We start from the raw sequence: 22,102 nt of genomic DNA, 5'->3' as shown, positions 1-22,102 counted from the left end.
CAGGACTGGAAAGAGAAAGACATATTTTGACAACTTAGAAACAGTGAATGATAGTAGTTAAATAGGAGATTAATATATATTAGATGGGCTTAATGAGGTCTGGGAATGTTTACACTTTAGCTTTCATCTGCTGAAGGTTTTATTTATTTAATTATTTATTTGTTACCATTTAAAATGCCACATTGCTGCTTAGTACCCTTGACTGATTTTATTGCATGCTTCTAGTATGTTCATATGTCCTTGTTGTCTTTTTAAAGCTACAATGTAGTTTTAGATTTACTGCTGTTTTTACAATGCAGCTCTGTTTCTTTATGGAACTATGTGTTTTAAAGGGACTGAAGATATAGCCTGGAATTCCAAAAAATGACATTTGTTAGTGCTAGGTGCAATAGAAAGTACCACTGAGGCTACAGACGTGCATTTAACTCAATATTTTACTGGGAAAACAGCCTCTGTTTCAGAGGCAACTTTCTGTAAAATGTTAGTGCAAACATATATGCAAAACAGAGTGAAAAAAAAGAAATACAATGATGGCACATCTCTTTCTTGTCAAAGAACAGTACCTAGCACAACATCTATATGTAGGACACGTAGGCATGCATCAAGCGTGTTTCAACCATTTTCTTTGAACATGTATGCACAGTTCTCACACCACAAGAGTGTGGTGGTTTGTTCTACAGCGTGGTGCTTTATGTATGCAAAGTTGTTATAAGCTCACAAATTAAGCCAAAATACATCCCTTCTGCCAGAACTGGACACTGCATGGCCAGCATTACAAACTATGGTATGACAGAGATTGGTGTTACAGGCCTTCAAAATATGTCTGTGCTACATACACATATGTGTTGTGCAAGCACTTAACCTTTCCCCTCCTACATCCACTAAAGATGCAATGAATTTGGGTCATGAATATGATCTATTTATTACCAGTGATGAAATGAATACACTTGCAAACCAGTAAATTGAATATTGTTTCTTATTGTTACTTGTTGAAAGTTGTGCATCAGGGCTGGCAACTCGGTACGTAAAAATCTACTGCCAATCATTAGTGGACCGGAGTTCTGCTGTGGTGACCCCTAACCGGGAAAAGATGAAAGACACAACAACATTGTTACTTATCTAGGCCACCAGGGTGGAGGTCATACAGTCTGCCTGGAACATAGAAAATTGCTGTACCATACATAGGGAGCTAAGCTTGAGATCCTAAACAAGCTACGACGGTATCGAAACTCACAAGTACTTACTTTCAATTTTCATAAACCTCTACTTCACTCTGATGAAATTAAATTAATGAAGACCCCTCTAGCTGTGGACATGCATGTTTCTGTCTTCTTATGGCATCATCAGCACTGCATAAGAGGAATGTTTGACTTTTGGAAACACAGGGTTGTCATACCCAACTGATATCCATAAACATAAGGGTGTCTACAAAAAAAGAAACTGAGGTTATGGAGTACCTGTGAAGTGAAGGATTCAGTGTAGAAAATCTAATTCAGACAGCACCACAGCAGGATGGAGCAATGAACACCCAAATTAAGGGGAAACCAGTGTAATGGGAAGCAATTGTTCAAGTGCCATATGAAGATATTTTGGAGCTTTCCAGAGGAAACCAGTATAAATGTTCACTTGAAGCTGGACAGCAAGAAAACAAACAGGAAGCTGTGGAAACTCTGACGTAGTCAGTGTTGAGGATTGATAGGCCAGTGAGTTCCCATATGACGGAACAATGTCTGGCACAGGATGAAATTGAAAAGAAAGTGCCACAAAGAGACACTATAGAACTTTTTATAGATTGCCCACAGGAAATAGAAAAAAAAAACGTTCCCTCAGTTTAGAAGAAAATGAGCTAAGAGCAGAGTTGCTTGATTTATTAGAGATGCATATTAAGATCAATGAAAGAAATAGACGGCAGAAGATCAATAAAACCCCAAAAGTCAGAAGATTGATAAAACAAATGAACACAGTAATTAGGATTTTCCGTAGAGATCCATGGGATATAACAGAAGATTCATAACCCAGGGACTGCCCATGCAATAGAATAGACTTCCCATACATGTCAACAGAGCACCTCACTGGCCCTCAAGAGGAATTTTGTTGAGTGGATGGGAAATAGAAAATTCACCCCAGGGATCACTCCAGTGGCTTTACTCTACAGAGGCACTGGTAACTAAGGTTGGGTGGCATGATGCCAGGATAACCTATGGGCTAGGCTTGTAAAGGCTCCAGGGCCATTAGCCTAGTACACACCTATGAATCTATGAATCTATGAAACTTCAGTTATTTATGCTCTCCTAGATAAGAACTACTCCATTCTGTTCATGCCGACTGTTCCCTTTCCTTTTTATTTATTTTTGATATTGTTTTCTCAATTAATTAAATAAACCATACTTAAATAAAACATATTTTTCCACTGGCCAGCACAGCTCTTACTCCTTAGACATAATATGCGCTCAGGAATGGGTTAGTTAACAACATTTTAAGCTTACTGTTTTCATCTGTGACACTTTTATACAAATAAAATGCCTTACATACTTCTGAAGGAAATCCGGGTGAGGGTCTCTCTGCTTAACATTCTTTTCAAGAAGGGATTGGAAGAGTTGGTGACCTAAAATGGAGAAAAATGAAATCAGGAATCAGGAACAAATTCAAAATGTTATTGTCTGTGCCCAGTAATACCATCATTGTTGTGTCCTACTTGTCATTCATCCTTGCAGGATTGCATCACATGGTCTAGAAAACATTACACAAAACTAGTTATGAAAGTTTTCACTGTGTTTTGCAGCTTTAGATCTCACATTACAGAAATCAGGTCTGAGAATGCAGTTCCTGTAACATACATATCCAGAAATTATTCTTTAGATGAGACTTTTGGATATAAAAGATCCCATGGTACTTATTGAAACAAGTAAGTGAAGTTCCCCAGTACTCTGGCCAAATTTACCCTCATCAGTATGAATACCACCTTGAGTCCCACCTGAAGAGATGCCAATTTAAATAAAAAAAAATAAAATATACTCATTTAACTTGCTCAACAGAACCATGGCTGTGTACAAAGGACCATGCTAGTTTAGAGCTTTGCCAGTTTGGAAAACTAGAGACTAGGGTGTAGTCAGTATTTTTTGTGGTTTGCTCTGCCAAGCAGTAGCAATCTTATCAGTTTATTAGCAGCTACATTATAAATACTTTATAGCTGGTGCAAATGAGCAGAATTAATGTTTGCAAAGAATGCATAGATAGCTGCTGAAAGAGTCTCTTGCAGGTGCAGGAGAACTTTAACACATCATGCCATTTAAATATAGCTCTCTGTGTAACATTCTTTTTTGTATTACTGATTATGCTGAGGCATAGAGTAGCACTTTCATTCATCTAGGTTCAGTTAATGGCCAAAGCATAGATGAGACCAGCTCTGCGGATAGGTAAATGGTCTTTGCGGTCAGAGTCCAGCTCCTCCATTTTGAGGACGTGGTCAGTATTGCAGTAAACATGTTACAAATCCTGGCAATGATATGTGGACCATGACTGCATAGAAATTCAACATTTTTTTCTTTGATCAGTAAAATGCATTATGTACTGGCCTGTTGTGTCCCCAAGGGGCATAAGTTGGGAAATTAGATAGTTAAAAAACTTGTTGCTTTATTTATTCTTAACCTAGGAATATTTGTTAGATTAAGAGAGATATATGGAAAGATTAAAAACAGATGTGAAAATTATAAAAGTTTGCAATAATTTATCTGCAAAATAACACCATGGCTTTCAGATAAACTATATTACGCCATTATGTTTGTACAAACATCCTATGATTTTACATGTTTTCAGAAAGATCCAGGTGAGGGTCTCTCTGCTTAATATTCTTTTCAAGGAGGGATTCAGTTATTTTATTCTGTACTTATATTACTTCATTAACAGATATTTTTCACAAATTAATATAAGTACAAAATTAAATATGCTTTGAAAAATTCAGCAATGTAAGCTACAGTTCAATGTTGTTGACTTCTGTGTCTTGCTTTGGTCTAAAAAGTTCTAAAGCCCACTCTAACATAAATAAACAAGGTATATCCTGTCAAACTTAAATATCAACATGCTTTCTTCACATAAGACATATATGTGGCTGGGTACTAATATATTTCTTATAACTGCACCTCAAAAAGGAAAGGTTTAGTAACCTGTTGTGCAAATTATATGGTTAAGACTGCAAATAGGGGTCTAAAACAGTAGAAATACTGTTTTTAACTTGGGTTTCACAGCATGTGATACTTACTGGTGTACAGCTGGTGTAATAAGTAATGATAATAGCATAAATATAAAATGAGGATCTAAGTGCACTGTACCAATCAATGTCTGGGGTTAATCATCTGAATTATATTACAAAAGCTCCTTTGTTAAAGAAGATTAAAATTATAGTTCAAGCGTTCTGGTTGAAATACTTAAAACTGATGATTTGATTGCTGTTTTGTAAATAACATATAATGATAACTATTCTCACGTAGCATTTCATGATGTAAGCTTAATAAATACACTATGTTATTCCATACTAACTCTAAATATTATGTAATGTTAATATTATGTAATGTTGAATACACAAGAATTTCACAAGCAAATTGATGTGAGCAAAACAGAGCTGCAACATTGTAGCATGATGTGGTTGGTGTTGCAAATACCTTCATCTCAGGGTATACAAGTGTGCTAAAACAATTGCAACACTGCTTATTGATTTTGATACTGAATAACATAAATGTTGATACAACAATATAAATAATTTAACTGCAACACTGCAGTATGTTAAGAAATATATGTGCCACACATAATGTGCATTTTATGCTAATCTTGCTAATAAGTGCATATACAGTAAAAGGAATGATGTCCTCAACCACCTTACTCACAGCTTTGTCCTTACTGCAACTATAATGGCCTGAGTTTGATTAGTGGCTGGGCAATTGAAGTGCCAGGGAGGAGGTGATGGAAAATGAGTGGTTATGGCTTGGCTATTCTGAGTCGAGGGTATGTGGTTCATGACCGACTTTCTTTCTGCTTATCTGCTGTGGACAGTGGACCAAAACACAGAAAGCAGACATTGGTGTTGGGCATAACATGCTCTGTGGCTACCTAAACCAGTGAGTATACTCATGAGAGGTAGTGCGGTTTACTATAGAAACTGTGAAACTGGTTGGCCGGTCACAATGTTGACCTGAAACATTGAATATGTACTGTCGAAAAAAAGCAGTCGAGTCAAAAATGAATACATTGACACCCATAGTTTGATGTATTCAACTGAGCAAGAGGTGATGTCAGTCATTCATCTTATGCACCTTAACGAACTATTACAATCTACAGTGAATGGTACATTTCTTTCACTATTTTGCAGGGGAACAAGTCCCCCTGCCTCTCCACACCCCCTGCAAATTATATATACCAATTCCGAGGTCACACTACAAAGAAGAAATGAATTAATTCCTTCTTCCTCACTGAACCACGATCTCTACTCAGAATGCTAAACTCAGATAATCAAACTACACTACCCATTCTCTGTAGTGTAGTCTATGTTTTCTGGTTCGACATTCTGCCCATTAGAAAAGTGCCTATCAAACACATGCTGTTTGACTGCAGGCACTTCATAATTTCCATGTTAAACCGGGAGTGTACATACATAGCTAGAGAGGCACTGGTTGTTCTGCAGTAAGGCAGCTGTGCATGTCACCATCAGAAGCAGGGTTAGAATCATCCAAAAAATGCTTTCACAGCTTGAATTCTAAATGGTGTGAAGCTTCTTTGGAGTCATGCACAGTGTAGTTTCCCTCCTACTAGCAAACATGATAAGTTGCTGTAGGGCCCCAGTCCCAGGGGTGAGTAAGCCAGACTTACCTAAATGAGGGAATGAACTAGATTGAAAGAACTGGGTATGAGATGGGACACAGTGAACTTCACTGTTGCCTAAATGATGCCACCCAGACAGTTCTGAACCATGAGGAGTTCAAGTCCATTTGGGTAGTCTTGATGCACAATGGGCTTGAAGTAAAAAGCATAAAAAAAACAGAACAAAAAAAACTTCTCAATCACATCTCTCAGCTCAATAATTATATCAATAAATAATAATAGCAAGACAAAAAATAAAAATAGGAATAAATAATATGTACTCAGTTGGGAAGTCTAATGTTAATAGCAACCTTTCCCAATACCAAGTACACAAACAAGACTGCTTCAATTAGAAACATAATTAATGTTGTCATAAAGTATGACTGTCAAATTATCAACAGTGACATCATGTTAGGAAAAAGACATCAAGGTCACTCTGTATTTAAAACATTTGACACTCATGAGTAATACAAGCAGCCATGGAATTCCATATTTGTGTAATACTGTTTTGTCATTTGGGTTTTACCCTGGCAACAATCAAAAAGTACATGCTGATGCAACATTTATAATGTACCTTAAAAGTTCATAATCACTGGGAATTTTATAGAATGCACCTACAAGGACCAATAACATACCACCCTGCCAACATCTAGCTATCAAGGTTGGCTTTTACATGCTAGAATAGTATAAAATCAGTACTGCTGCACTGTACCTTTGTCAATCAATAAAGATTGACCTTCTTTTTATTTTTATGCATTAGTATGCTGCTAATATTTGGTCATTTACCTGTTGCTATGCCTGTATTATGACTAACAAAGTAATGTTATTATGGCTACCAATTGTGGCATATTAATTTCTGCATGTATCTGTTTATTGTGAAAAGTTCAAGAGATATGTAATCATAGATTTACTGTCCTGATGAAATTACTAATTACCACTTTTCTATGCATACAGCCAGGTCTCTATGATTAAGTTTGCCACTATCTTATTTGTAAATTAGGTCTTTTGGCATTTAATTCGACATCTGCCAATAAAAAAGCTAATCAGTATGTTGGTTAGATAAGGTAACATTATATCAGATATTACTGTTATAAATCTGTGATGTAGTTGACTGATAACAGCTAACAATTATGGTTATTAACAACTAATAAATTAACAATCAATAATAAGACAAATTTAGGGTAATCAATTATGTCATGGTCTGTTTTGAATTCTTTATTGTAACGTAATTGTTTCCCTCTCTTCGTGGTTTCTCCTAATGAGACCAAGTGTTCAATGTCAAGTGGGTAAGCGAGACTGTCATGACTTGAGAGTCAACCATGTTGATGGCTGCTTGCAGGAATATATGCATGCCCTCACACTGACATTATTGTCTGTGGATGTACAGAAATACTCCCGAATATTCTTGCAAAAAGTCTCTAAGACAAACTGTCTCAACACCAGACCACCCAATCCCAACTTATGCTCTCACAAAAGACAGCAAGTTAAATGATGGGTTTGGTAAAGAAGTAGTGGACCAAATACAAAAAGTCAGTTATTTATTACCAGAGATAAATGAAATAAAATGTGCAAACCAGACACATGAGAGGTCAGACCAATAGAGTTCAATTTAATACAGATTAGTGCTTTCACGATATATACACACTATCGCTTCATCAGATCTGATGAAGTGATAGTGTGTATATATTGTGAAAGTGCTTATCTGTATTAAGTTGACTTGTACTGGTCTGACCTTCTGTGTGTCTGGTTTGCACATTTTATTTCATTTATCTTGTTCTTTGGTGTTGTGCATACCAGTTAGTCCGTGAGCCCAGTTGCTTGATTTTGTATTACCAGAGATGTTTGCAAGAAAACAGACATTATTGAAATGTTTGTTCTTGTGTTGTCTTTACTTCCTTTCATTGAATATTGTAATGGTATAGGTGGTTCTCATTTGGCAAAACACTCTAACACTGGAAAAGATAATTAAGGCATTAAGGAGGGAGCTACATAGGAAAGTGGATGCGGAAGGAAAACAGACACATTTCATATAGTCACATAAGTCTATTTTTATGTAAATTTTATGAAATAATATGTTGAAATAAGGGCTAAATGCGTTACCTAACAGTCAATAGAGATTATATATTATTTTTTTGCCGTATTTTCAGGCATTATTTCTTATAATGTACTGACACCAGGATTCAAAACATATAAGTAAAGAACTTAGACAAAAAAAAAAAAAATAAAGCCATATTTGACATTTGGTTTTATTTTACTTTTGTTTTGGTACCACCACTGTTCTTCATGGTACCAGGTCAACACCCCAGAACCTGTCCACAGTGAGTCTCCAGCTGTTTGCTTATCCCCTGAACTTAATCCAGTGTGATGCTGGGACCAGACATGGAATTAGGGTTCTGGGTGCTTGGCACGATTGTGTATCCTTCCAGGGTAAGGGGTTTACTAATGACTTACTGATTTGCCACCCCTCCCTCATAGACCTAATGTTGCAAACCTAAAGATATGCCTGGGAAATGGACATGGAATGGAGACATGCAGTGTACAGAAACTCAGCCATGTCTCCACCATTAATCCCTCTTAACGCATGCCTACCACCATGCCTTCCACACCCTCCACAAGGGATAGACACAGTAGATGCCCATAGGTCCAGCCACTCATCCCAGGATGGAAATGTTCATTCCTCCCTACTGCTCTGTCAGTCATCCAATCTGCTAATTGAACCTGATTTGCAATAGGTTATAGTCAGGGCTTTAGCCCTCTACACCACCACAGCAACTCATTTTCTTTTCTTTCCTGGCAGACATGAATATATCAAACACTGCCTGTGTCCATAGGTTAATAGGAGATTACTAAGCTAACGGCTCAAAAGCCCTTACAAGCCTAGCTAGTTTTACCCAGATTTTATCGAATTTCTGTCTCTAGGGAAAGATAACAAGGGTCAGCAAGTGATGTTTTAACAATTATTACAGACTGCCTCTGTCCATAAGGGACATGGGCACCACCTCAGAAGTGAATCTGAGATTTCCCATCCATTGGTCCACATTGTGCTTGCAGATGGTCAGGGAAGCTTCAATTGAATAGGAAGCCTATTTCAGAGGAGTGGTAGTCTCTGGAACACACATCTGTCTCTCCAGCATGATCTATTCATGTCAGTGATCAGGTTTAGATCTTTGGAGCAGGTAACCCTCATGCAGTTAGCTTTGAGAATATGCAACATTTCCATCAGGGCTGAGTCAGAGAATACCTTGTATGTCAGGCTCAGATCACGCAAAAATCAGTAGGAAACTGAATAGTGATAGGGTTTTTGTTATTGGTCTGCATATGACATATTGGTTAGACCCTGTATTTGTTTGATGAATATCCTGTATTTTTTGGTGAGAAACCTCTGAGGATGCTCCAGCTGTTGCAGGTGCCTAGCGAGGTATATGACAAAGGGTGCATTGTACTTGATTATTGGTCTGATAAAGGCCCAGTACAGTGGTATTATGACATCCTTATATCTGGATGCTATGCCCTTACTTATAAGCTGAGCCACATAGAAGGATTTCCTCACCACCATGGATAATTAAACTACAAGGTGGTCAAAGTTCAGATTGCTATCTTTCTGTCTATCGGCGTACCCAGATCTCTTCCCACATTGTCCACTCTTAGAGGGGTGCTACAATGTTGTAATTTGCAGGGATATTTGATTTCCCAAAGGGTATTATGCACTTCTTCACATTTAGTTTGTGGCCATAGCTTTGACACCAGTCATTAGTCTGCATCAGACCTTTCTGTAGGATATCAACATTCTTTGTGAGTCAGTAATTGCCCCCAACTTGCAGTCATCAGCAAACTTGATCAATCTAAAGCCATCTATATTTGTCGTGGCATCTGAGAAGTATATCTCAAACATAAAGAGGCCCAGCACTGAGCCCTGTGTTACGCCACTGGTGACTGGCTTCTTGCTGGATGTGGATTCCCACACTCTAACAACATGTGTCCTATCTGTAAGCTTTTTGGCTATTTTGGCTATCCATCTTGTGACATAGAGGTTTATGCCCAGTTTTGTGAGTTTATCTATTATACCCAAGCGGGGTATTGTGTCAAATGCTTGGCCAGGTCAAGGTAGGTGCTATGCACTGTCTTACCCTCATCTATGGCCTTGGTGACCTTCTCAAAGAAGTCAGCCAGGCTGAACAGGCAGGACCTGATCTTGATGAAGCCAAACTGGGTTGGGTTCAGAGTCTGGAGATTTCCTATGTTGTTGTTAGTCAGGTCCATGACTATCCTTTCCTTAGCCTTGCAAATGTAATTTTTCATTATCTTATTTTACAATATTTGGTTGTTCTTTTTTTCTTTCTGGTTAAATCTTAAATCATTCTATTCCTTGAAACCATTTCCAGACTAGTATGTACCCATTACATCATGACAAACTTAAGTCACTCCAAGGCAAAATTAAAAAAAAAATAACAAGCTGAGATTTGTTTTGACTATAGTGTTCTATCTGTGTAATTATTTATAGCTAGAGTAGTTTAATTATGTTTTTGACACACATAGTGCAGCAAAAACATAAAATCCTGCCCCTATGCTTCTAAATGTTACCTGCTTAAATCTATTAACTAATGCTTGCTAATCATAATTAAAATGCTGTTAAAATTTCAAGGAGTGGTTAGGTTCTGAGATGGGTCTTAAGACTAAAACTTGAGATACCTCTAAAATTCTTGCACCCATTTAAAATGGTTAAGAACATGTTTTGATTGTGTGCCATTGTCATTTATATGGCTTGATTTTAAGCAAAATAAAAATATAAAATTACCCTTTGAGATAATTATTTGACATACATTTATAAACAGATTCAGTATTTAAATTGTCTCATGTCAGGATTTTGTTTTCACCTATTAGTTCAGTTTTGCCTGTGATACAATAAACCAACACTAAGTACACCTTGTTTGCTGTAGCGTAGACTAGATCCAGGCCTGCTGAATCTAGCTTTGTTTGTATAACTTAAGCACTAATCCAGGCATTCTTCAAAGTATTCAATTGTATTTATTACTGCTTGGTAGTAACTTGATTAAAGTGTAGCTATCATTCTAAGTCTTTTGGATTAAGCACTTGGGCTTCAGACCAGTTGTTTTACATTAGGAAGGTTTGTGGCCTGCACTGTGGTGGCAGGACAGGTGGCTTACATCCTTCTAAGTTGGGAACTGCTGATTGAGGGCTCAGTGTCTGTTATTCTAAAAGTGTATTAGTTCTGGTTTAAGCACTTGGGCTTCAGGCCAGTTATTTTACATTAAGAAGGTTCGTGGTCTGCACTCTTGTGGGAGGAGAGGCTGGACTCTGCCCTTCTGAGCTGGGAATTTCTGGTTAAAGGCTTATAGTGCCTGCATATTTCAACTGTTTCTTACTGAAATTGGTACACCTTGTTTGCTGTAGCATAGACTAGATCCAGGCCTGCTGAATCTAGCTCTGTTTGTATGCATGTTGTTTGTTTGCTTGTTATTTCCCTGAAATGCTAATACCACCTAAACCGCGGATTTTCAGCGCTTCTGTGGATCCCTAGTGATATCTGCATTGCTTACTGTACTCATTTCCTTGTTTCACTTAAAAGAAAGTTACTGTTTGTCATTTTTGCATTTAAGTTACCTGTAAGACATTGCATTTAAGTTACCTGGCACTTGTTCACTAAAGGCACTTGCTCACTAAAGCAATTATATAAGTCAGCACTAAAAAATTAAAAGCACTACACTCTCACAAAGTCCTCTCGAGTACCTTGTTCCCCACTGGCCCATTGTTTTCAATTATAAAGGAATTCCCAATACTATTCTAGAATGTCCAAAGGTCAGTTGTCAATCTTCTCTCCGGTCCAGCTGGTGAATCTGGGAATCTTGAGGCAATGTTACAACTGCCTCATGTACACAGACAACCCTCTTCTCCTCCCAATAAATTCCAACACATGTGAGAGATGCATCCATATAGCCAAACTGGAGGCTAAGCTCTCTCAACTCAGTACTGGCGTAACCAGTCAGGAGGAGAAGGAAACCACACTCAGTACAATTCCAGTCTCACATAGACCTACCACGACAGCAGACCAAACACATAAACACACAAAAACATACTGAGGCTCTAAATAAAATCTGCCTAAGCAGCAGAGACCTCCAAAGCAGACACCCAAGCAACCGCTACCCCAAAACAAAGCACGTGCAACACATATCTCACAAAGCCAGTGTGCCAAACAGTCACAGCCCTTAAGGCTAAACAACACACCTGATACACTTGTAATAGGTGACTCTATCATCAGGCACACTGACGTCCTGCTCACCAGGCTGAACAAGGAGAAGGTCACGGTGAGCTGCCTGTCGGGCGCTAGGATCCACCACATAACACAAGCACTCAGGTCACTCCAAGGCAAGTACAAATATGACTCAGTCATTATCCATGCTGGTGTGAATGACCTGAGACGCACCACCCTGGACTATATGAAAAGAGACATAGAGGAGCTCTCTGAGCATGTGGTCCAGGCCGGTATGACCCTGACCTTGAGTAGCATCTTACCCTCACCAAGAATGATGCCACAATATGAAGACAAGATGATCAATTTCAACAATTGGCTTAATTATTGGTGTCATTCAAAGGGGATTCAATGCCTGTCAGCCTGGGATGACATGCTTGACAAGCCACGATGCTTCGCTAGGGACGGCCTGCACCTGTCACCCTGGGCTTCGGATATTGGCAAAGGCTCTTGCTACCCCATAGTGCCTTTTTTAGGCAAGGCTCAAAAGACAAACCCACCTCCATAGGTATCACAAGGGATAAGAAACTAAGAGTAATGCTACTCAACGCCAGAAGTCTAAACCTCAAGGTGCACGCACCGAAACTCTCCTTAGCATGGAGAAAATCGATATCTGTGCAGTAACAGAAACCTGGTTCAAGGATCCCGAGAGCACCCCAGCACTACCAGGTTATACCTCATACCATGCTTTTCGGCCCCAAAACTTGGACCGACCCACAAAAGGAGGGGGAGTATCAATATTCAAAGATACCCACACCTCCAGGTTGGTGGCACAGCACGAAGCATCAGAGACTATCCATGTGCAACTAACAGTGGGTAAAACTGCCTTCCAGTTTATAGCTTGCTACAGACCACCCTCCCTAACCCAGGAACCCCACTCGGCCTTCATGAGAACACTGGAAAATATGAAGGTCTCTCCAAACACCATTATATAGGGCAACTTCAACTACCCAAACATAGACTGGGAGCATTACTCTAGCTCCAACACCCTAGCCCAAAGGTTCCTAGAATTTATAAACTCAAATGCTATGGAACAACTTGTTACCACTCCCACAAGAGGGGAAAACATACTGGACCTGATCATCACCAATATGGGGACTCTATGCTCCAGACCAGAAGTGTATCCCTCACTGGTAAGATCAGACCATAAACTAATCTCACTGGATGTCCACATCCCGACACCACCCCCTGCCCAGAAAACCACAGTGAAAAACTTCTCTAAAGCAAATTTCACACTCCTCAAAACTGAGGTGGAATCCTTCAAAGCCCGGGCCTGTGGAAAATATGGCCCAGACCGCAGAATCCTTTATAAACGCATTCTATGAACACCTTCAGGAATGCATGGATCATGCGATCCCAAATAAAACCAAGACCCAATCCTCCAAAGGCAGACGTCCTGTCTGGTGGACCCCAGCCATAAACAAACTATACAATAGAAGGAGGAAGCTACTACATGATAGAGCAAAATCCTAAAAAGGGAAGGCATCTCTGATCAGTATTAGCAATAAAATCGTCTAAGGCCAGCTTCAAGAGAAAAATTGCACAGGACACTAAGGGTAATCACAAGGCTTTCGTTAGTTATGTTAGGAATCTGGGTGGGAATTCCCAGATATGCTCAGAATTAGTCCAAAATGACAAAACGAACCCACAGACATTGCCAACATCCTAGCTGACAGGTTCAGAAACTTCTCCCACCAAAAGGGCAAATATCTATTCCAGCAGAGTGCTGCCCCCCTGACATCTCGGATGCTCAGGTAAGAGCTGCCCTCTCCAAAGCAAAAAACACAGCATCAATGGGACCAGACAGTGTCCCGGGCTGCGTCCTACATGAACTTCAAGAAGAGCTAAACCAAACATAAAACTACTGTTCAATCTCAGCCTTACTACAGGATATGTACCCAAAGTGTGGCGTACAGCAACTGTGGTCCCTCTCCACAAAGGTGGTGCCTCAACGGATCCTGGAAACTATCGCCCCATAAGCCTGACTAGCTTGGTCTGCAAAGCTATGGAAAGGATAATCATGGACCTCATAAATAAAGATATTGGGGACCTACAGACACTGGATCCTACCCAGTTCAGCTTTGTTAAGGGCAGATCCTGCCTCTTAAACCTGGTTGATTTCTTTGAAACAGTCACCAAGGCCATTGAAGGTGGTCCACACAGCCTACCTGGACCTCGCAAAAGCCTTTGATACAATACCCCACTCGGGCATTATAGATAAGCTCATCAGCTTAAATATAAACCTCTATGTCACTAGATGGGTTGCAAACTGGCTCAAGGACAGAACCCACATGGTTAGAATTGCTGGAGCCATGTCAGACTCCAAACCAGTTACAAGTGGCGTCCCACAAGGCTCAGTCCTGGGACCTCTCTTGTTCAGTATATATTTCTTGGAGGTACAGGCCAACACGGAAGGACTGTGGCTGACCAAGTTCACAGATGACTGCAAACTGGGCGCCATAATCGACTCTCCAGCCGACACAAGCATCCTACAAAAGGGCCTCATAGAAACAGACAACTGGTGCCAGAGCCATGGCCTCAAGCTAAATGCCAAAAAGTGTATAGTCATCCCCTTTGGCAAAAACAAATTACCACATAGGTGGTAATCCATTAAGTACAGAAGAAGTAATTAGGGATCTGGGGACCCAAGTTGATAGCAATCTCTCATTTGACAACCATGTGGCCAAAGTGGTTAGAAAAACATTTTATATAGCCCACCTAATCATGAAGGGATTCACATCTAGATCAGGGAGGTCATCGTGCCTCTTTACTCATCCCTCATCAGGCCCATAATTGAGTACAATGCCCTTTGGGATGTACCTTACCAGACACCTGCAGCAACTGGAAAGACCCCAAAAGTACCTCACCAAGAGGATCAAAGGGCTCAAACAGATGCCATATGCTGCCCGGTTAAAGAAACTCCAGCTCTACTCAGTGGCATACCGCCTGTTCAGAGGCGATCTGTGCCTGACATATAAAGCCACGTCCAACCCGGAATTAATGGACATGCTGCACCTCAGAAAATCGAGAGACTTGAACCTCAGCACTGAAATAAATAGGACATGCTGGAGGGACAGATTCATAACCCAGAGGCTCCCTTAACTCTGGAATAAAATCCCAGTCCAGGTTAGGCAGAGTCCCTCATTGACTCTCTTCAAGAGGAATCTTGATGAGTGGATGGGAGATCGTAGGTTTACCCCGGGTATGACTTCTGTGTCACTGTTAGACAGAGGCACAGTATACTAACCTCAAAAAAAGGGCATAGCAAAATTAATTTAAAATGGGTGGCGAAAGCCAAACACATTCTGGCTAGGCTTATAAATGCCCTAGGGCAGATAGCCTAGTATGAACCTATGAACCTAAGTGTAATCCATTTGATAGGTAGATAGATGCCGATAATATATTTTTGGTTACAGCATCTGTCTATATACTCAGAATTATGTTACCTGCAAATTAAATGTAAAACAAAACACAGTATGGCAGCAGGAAGCACGGCACACATAAAAGTCCAACAAGACTATTAGATAGTTCAAACACTTTAATAAAATACTTGCAAGTTGGTAAGTGCTTTCACCAAGTAGACATTGGCGTCATCAGACGGTAATGATAGTAAAATACACAGACATACACCTTATAAAGTCATATGATTAATTAAAACAGTTTGAATTCACCAATAGCATATCCCATATCAGTACCCATTTACATATATCAATTGTCTTCAATTACCATTCAGATGACATCATATATTAAAGGAAAAACCCCCTTTCAATATGCAAAAAACATTTATGAAGCCATAAAATATTAAAACAAAGCATAGTACCTTATAAGTTAAACTATACCACCTGGCAAACATACCCTATCTAGGTATGCCTCTCTTATCGAGTATCGGTCTAATAGAGACCGTACTATTCAGACCTGATCCTTTATCAGCTCTAAGCTTAAGGATCCATCTAAGTTCCGCCTCACAAGTCCTATTCTCAATATTCCCCATCCTAGCACTAACTTGTAACGTTTGTATAACCTTAAACCTAAAATGATGAATTTGATTACTAGCTGCCACATATCTACAAGTGCATTTCTGCTATTTCCTGTACTTATACTATAGGAATGTTCCCTCATGTGCTCTTTAAGGGTTCGATCTGTTTTCCCAACACAGAATTTTTTACAGCACTCACAGTGTGCTAAATACACCAAATGCTTTGTAGTACAGCTTGCCCTTACACTAAAATTATATCTCTTGCAACCTGTACTACAAAGCATTTGGTGTGAGGTGGACAATCATTGTAGTAATAAACTAGGATACTATTTTTATCTTTTTATTCTGTAATATATAATCTTTAATCATCCAGTAATAGTAATTTGGTAGAATTATAGAATAATTCTGATGGAATGACTAAACTGATTCTAACTAAATCTGTTCATGTATTTGTTTCCAAGTAGAAAAGTATGTTGAGTTTAACCATAATGCTATATTTTTAATTTCAGAAGACATAACATAAATCTCTATATCTAGAAGGTTATGTCTGCCCTCTTCCCAATCCTACAAATGGTTATTTAGAGCAATTCTAGATTTATTAGGGAACCACAAACATTTTAATATCAATTTATTTTATATTCTTGTATAATGTGTTTAGGAGGGGGGAGAGATAAAGCTTGCATAAGATACAATATCTTAAGGAAAACAGTTGTTTTGATCAAAAACAGCCTATCTTCCATTGTGAATAAAAATCTGTTCCAACTGGTCATCATCTGTTTACCTTTATTTAAGTTAGTGGTATAATTGAACAAAAGTGTCTCATTCAAGTCTTCTAATATGAAAACACATAAATAATTAATTCTAACATCCAATACAATATATCTGGAAAACTTTTTATCTGTAGACTTATTTTTACAATTTAAAAGTAGAATTTTAGTTTTATTTTCATTAAGCTGAAGACCAGAAATGTTTTGAAAATTAGCCATAGTGTTGAATAATGCTTGTAAAAATGATTTTTATCAGTTAGGGTCAACAGAATATCATCTGCAAACAACTGGAGTTTCAAATTTAGACCATTGGTAAAGTGTATTCCTTTGATATTAGTATCAAGTACTATACAATTTGCAAAAGCTTCAATCAATAGAGCAAATAATAATGGAGACAGGGGGCAGCCTTGTTTAGTTCCTTTGGTAATTGTAATAGGCCTAGGTCAGTGGGACACTAATTTAATATAGGCTGATGTGTTTTCATATAATAGCTTGATTAAAATAATAAAAGCTTTTGGGAATTTATATTAATCCAAAAAATAGGAATATATAGTTCCAGTTTACAGAATCAAAAGCGCTGTTAATATCTAAGCTTACTATAGTCAGATCTTTCTATTGAAACTTGAGATGATCTATTAGTGTAACAATTATTTTAATATTATCATATGTATTTCTCCCTTTTATGAAATTTGTTTGCTCTTCATGTAAAAAAACACATATATTGCCATAGACATTTTATAGTCTACATTTAACAAGGATATAGGCCTAAATGAAGAGCATCATTTTTCCTCTTTACCAGACTTTAGAATTGGGGATATTAACGAATATTTCTATGAAGGTGGTATATTTATACTTTCTTTAGCTTACATATATACTTTTAATAATAAAGTTAAGGCTTCTCCTGTCAATAATTTGCACATTTCAGGTAAAATATTATCATACCCGGGGCTTTATTTGTTTTCAATTTATTAATTTGTGATTTCAGTTCAGTCATTGTAATTTGTTTATCTAGAAGGTCTATCCGCTCCTGAGTTAATCTGCTAGTAATATTTTATTAAGAAACAGTTTAACATCATTGGTAACTGTCATGCTGGTGTTTGATAGGTTAAGAATATTGTAATGAACTCTAAATGCCTTCAGAATATAATTTAAATCAGTAGCTTTTTGATTTGTAACTGGTATGTAAAGATCTTTTGTTTGTTTGGAATTAATAATTTCCTTTGTTCTGTTTGCTAGGTGTCTCTGATTAGTAGGGTTCATAGAATAGGAATTTAACTTAATATTTTCAATATTAATCATAGTTTTGTGATGAAGTATTTCAGAATATTTATTGTTTGCCTGTTCAAGTTCTATTTTTAAATCAGTATTTCCTTTTTGTATTTCTAATTTAAGTTTATCTACTTTAGTTTGTAATTCTAACATATCTTTATTCCATTGTTTCTTCTTATTAATAAACCATGATAGAACTCTACCATAAATATAAGACTTTCAAAGAATCCCATATATATATATATATATATATATATATATATATATATATATATATATATATATATATATATATATATAATATATCCTCAGTAATATTCATTTCAAGGAATGTCTTTATCTCTCATGCAGAAATCTTTAAAATCTTTTAAGTTTGTTATATATGTAGGTATTCTGGTGTTGGGATAATTGCATTGTGATCAGACAATGGACATGTTATAACTTTATCTAATTTTGTTAAAATAGCATTTGAAATATATATGCTATCTATTCTAGAGTGAGACTTATGTTGATGTGAATAGAATGTAAAAATGAATGAATTTGGCTCTGCAAAATCATTAATGTCTTTAATAACTACTGAATCAATGAATTTCAATTTATATCAGTATCCTTGTCATACACAATACAATTAAAATCACCTGCCATTATTATACTTTCTTTAGCATAATAAATAATGTCTTCAAACTGATGTTTAACTGTTTTAGCCCCTATTCTGGGTATCCAATAAAGGTTAATTAATGTATAAATCTTTCTGTTTATTTCAAGGGACATCAAACAAATCATGCCAGAAGAATCATAAAATGTATTAATGATTCTAGCAGTTAAAGTAGAATTTCTTAACAGAATTGCTACTCCCCTTTTCTTCTGTTTAAAAATGAGAGCTTACTAATACTATGCAATTATTAAAATTTAGTTTATTTACATCCTCTTTTAAAAGGTGTGTTTCTTGAAGAAACACCAGTTGAGGTTTATGTAAATTAAGATACTTAAATAAGCTTCTCCTTTTGATATTATTTAGTCCATTGATGTTACTAGATAAGCACTTCATACTCATATTATGATATGAATTTAAACAGCCTTATAGGTTTATAATTATGAGAAATTCTATATGAGTTTAGAGAAAATATCAGATATTCATATAATAGGGTAATGTGAATAGCTTTGGAAGACCCCAAACAGTAATAACTGAAATCTACAAAAAATAACAAAACAAAAACAAAAAAACAACATCCAGTACTATGAGGTATGAAACCCCATGCTTGAATAGAGATACCATCCAAGCAATCCCTCTAACCATGTCTTCTATGTACATCAATGCCCTCTCTATCTAGTTGAATATTCATGTATTTAAATATTTACATACTTACAAGATGTAAGCTCAGCATAAATTGAAACTTCTCTAATGTTTCATAATAATAAGATAGATCATTTAATTAAATGTATATGTGGTCATCTGTAGAACAGAAAGATAAACATTTGTCATGTAAATATGGAAAACAGCTCAATCTAGCAAAAACAATCTAATATATGTTGTTTACAAATATATTGATATGAAATATAACAAAAGATAAAAGGAAACATTCAGCATATTTGTTAGAACTTCTTATAAACAGCAGTTTGTTTGTTATGAATAAACTTCAAGAGACATAAACACAAGACTGATCCGCTCCGAAAAAAAAAATTGACACTAAGTCATATATAGTTATCCTTGAGTCACAAGCCAGAACAATCTCTAGGAATTACAATGACTTCTACAAGTCCACAATTACAATGACTCCTTCAAGTCCACAATCATCTACTTCACAGTATTAGCATACAATTCAATATAATTGACTTTGAGCTATCTGAGGAGGAGCACATTATATGTGATATATGGCAATAAGTAGCCTGGTTTTTTTTTGCTTATTTTTAGTAGTTATTGCTTATTCTAGATATTTATAGCAATTTTATTGTATACTGCATACTTGTACTGTATTTCATAGCTATTGACTCACTGCTGGTTTTCTGCTGTGATAAAATTTTCTGTTTTTTGTCTAAAATAGTTTAGGTCGTAGCTGTAATATTGTCCATATTCCTGATTGTGTTTGTGATAAACATTCCTGTAGTGTCTTCTGCCTAAAATAGTTTAGGTAGTAACTAATATTCTCCATATTCCTGATTGTGTTTGTGGGCCTAGTTGTTTGTTAGAGGCTGTTTTCTGAGCTCATTGTCCAGGCCATTTTAGTTAGCAAAGACCATCCCCCACTTCAGTGAGAGTTTAGTGTTTATGGTCATTGTCTAGTTGGGTTGCCAGGTCAATGGCTTGGAGGACGTAGCTCATTGGTTCTTTTGAGCTTTTTTAAAAGTTGTTTCAGGTTTCAACTTTGTGTAACTTAAGAAGTTAACTTGAGTGTTTCAGCCATTACACACAGAGCTATCTGAGGAGGAGCACTTGATCTGTGATATATAGCAATAAGTAGCCTGTTCTTTTTTTGCTTATTTTTAGTAGTTATTGCTTATTCTAGATATTTATAGAAATTTTACTGTATACTGCATACTTGTACTGTATTTCATAGCTATTGGCTCACTGCTGGTTTTCTGCTGTGATAAACATTTCTGTAGTGTTTTCTGCCTAAAATAGTTTAGGTCGTAGCTGTAATATTGGCCATATTCCTGATTGTGTTTGTGATAAACATTTCTGTAGTGTGTTCTGCCTAAAATAGTTTAGGTAGTAGCTGTAATATTCTTCATACTCCAGATTGTGTTTGTGGGCCTAGTTGTTTGTTAGAGGCTGTTTTCTGAGCTCATTGTCCAAGCCATCTTAGTTAGCAAAGACCATCCCCCACTTTAGTGTGAGTTTAGTGTTTATGGTCGTTGTCTAGTTGGGTTTCCAGGTCTATGGCTTGGAGAAAGGACCTCATTGGTTCCTTTGAGCTTTTTTTAAAGTTGTTTCAGGTTTCAACTTTCTGTAACTTAAGAAGTTAGCTTGAGTGTTTCAGCCATTACACACAGAACTATCTGAGGAGGAGCACTTGATCTGTGATATATAGCAATAAGTATCCTGTTTTTTTTGCTTATTTTTAGTAGTTATTGTTTATTCTAGATACTTATAGCAATTTTATTGTATAATGCATACTTGTACTGTATTTCATAGCTATTGGCTCATTGCTTGTTTTCTGTTGTGATAAACATGTCTGTAGTGTTTTCTGCCTAAAATAGCTTACTACCCTCCTTCCCTATTGGCATCTTGTCTTTATACCTGATGGCCTTGCAGTTGCCCTCCTGTACTCTAAATTTGATCTTTTACACTCCTCTCAGTCTAGTGTCATTAGCTCATTCTACCTAATACAATGAGAACATCTAAGAAGGCCAACCCAATTAGTTTCTTTCCTTCTGTTCCTCCTTTCTAAAAAAATTGCCTGAATCTCCTTGTGTTCTGACTATGCTTCTCAAACATTTTGGAAATATAGAGTATATTTTAATGCATTTAGTAAAACTGTATTTGCCTTAATATTGCTACAACTCAAGTGCTCTAGGTTGCATTGCATCTGAATTGTTTTAGTGTTGTTTTATCTGCTTTTCTGTATATATAGACTTTTCTGTATATGTAGACTAGCTACTTATTCTACTGTATTACTGCCTCTTAAATCATTTTTCAGTTGTGCACGTGCCTTGCTTCATTTAAAAAGTTTTAAATTGCTAATTTTGTAGAGTTTTAATTGCATTTACTGTTTAGGGCTACACACTCAAGTGTGTTAGCCTTTTCTGTCTTTATTTACTGTATTATTGCATTGTTTAGCCTGTTTTAAACAAAAAAAAATATATACTATCTTGTTTGCTCGTTTCCTACCTTTCCTAGCTAGTATAGTCCAGATCCCAGGCTTTGCTGGTTTCAGGACTTTATTTTTTGTGTTCAGAGCTATCCAGACCTTGCTGTGGTAGAGGGAATTACTACTGCTTACCAGTGGGAGTGGTGAGCATTGTACTGCCTAT

The 22,102-nt window shown here is 37.1% G+C and overlaps 1 protein-coding gene across 1 annotated transcript in view; it reads right to left on the bottom strand.

Annotated features, from left to right (window-relative positions):
• Positions 1–22,102, bottom strand: part of LOC122816096 (carbonic anhydrase-related protein 10-like) — a 1,019,679-nt gene that overhangs the window by 800,963 nt on the left and 196,614 nt on the right. The window contains exon 5 of the mRNA XM_044088879.1: positions 2,533–2,605. Coding sequence (XP_043944814.1) covers positions 2,533–2,605 — 73 coding nt within the window. The remainder of the gene's footprint in view (positions 1–2,532; positions 2,606–22,102) is intronic.

The sequence above is a fragment of the Protopterus annectens genome, chromosome 1.part1 (genome assembly GCF_019279795.1).
Source record: "Protopterus annectens isolate FY-2018-M chromosome 1.part1, PAN1.0, whole genome shotgun sequence".
NCBI classification, from domain to species: domain Eukaryota; kingdom Metazoa; phylum Chordata; order Ceratodontiformes; family Protopteridae; genus Protopterus; species Protopterus annectens.
The sequence above is the reverse complement of the archived record's forward strand: the minus strand, read 5'-3'. Positions and strand labels throughout refer to the sequence as shown.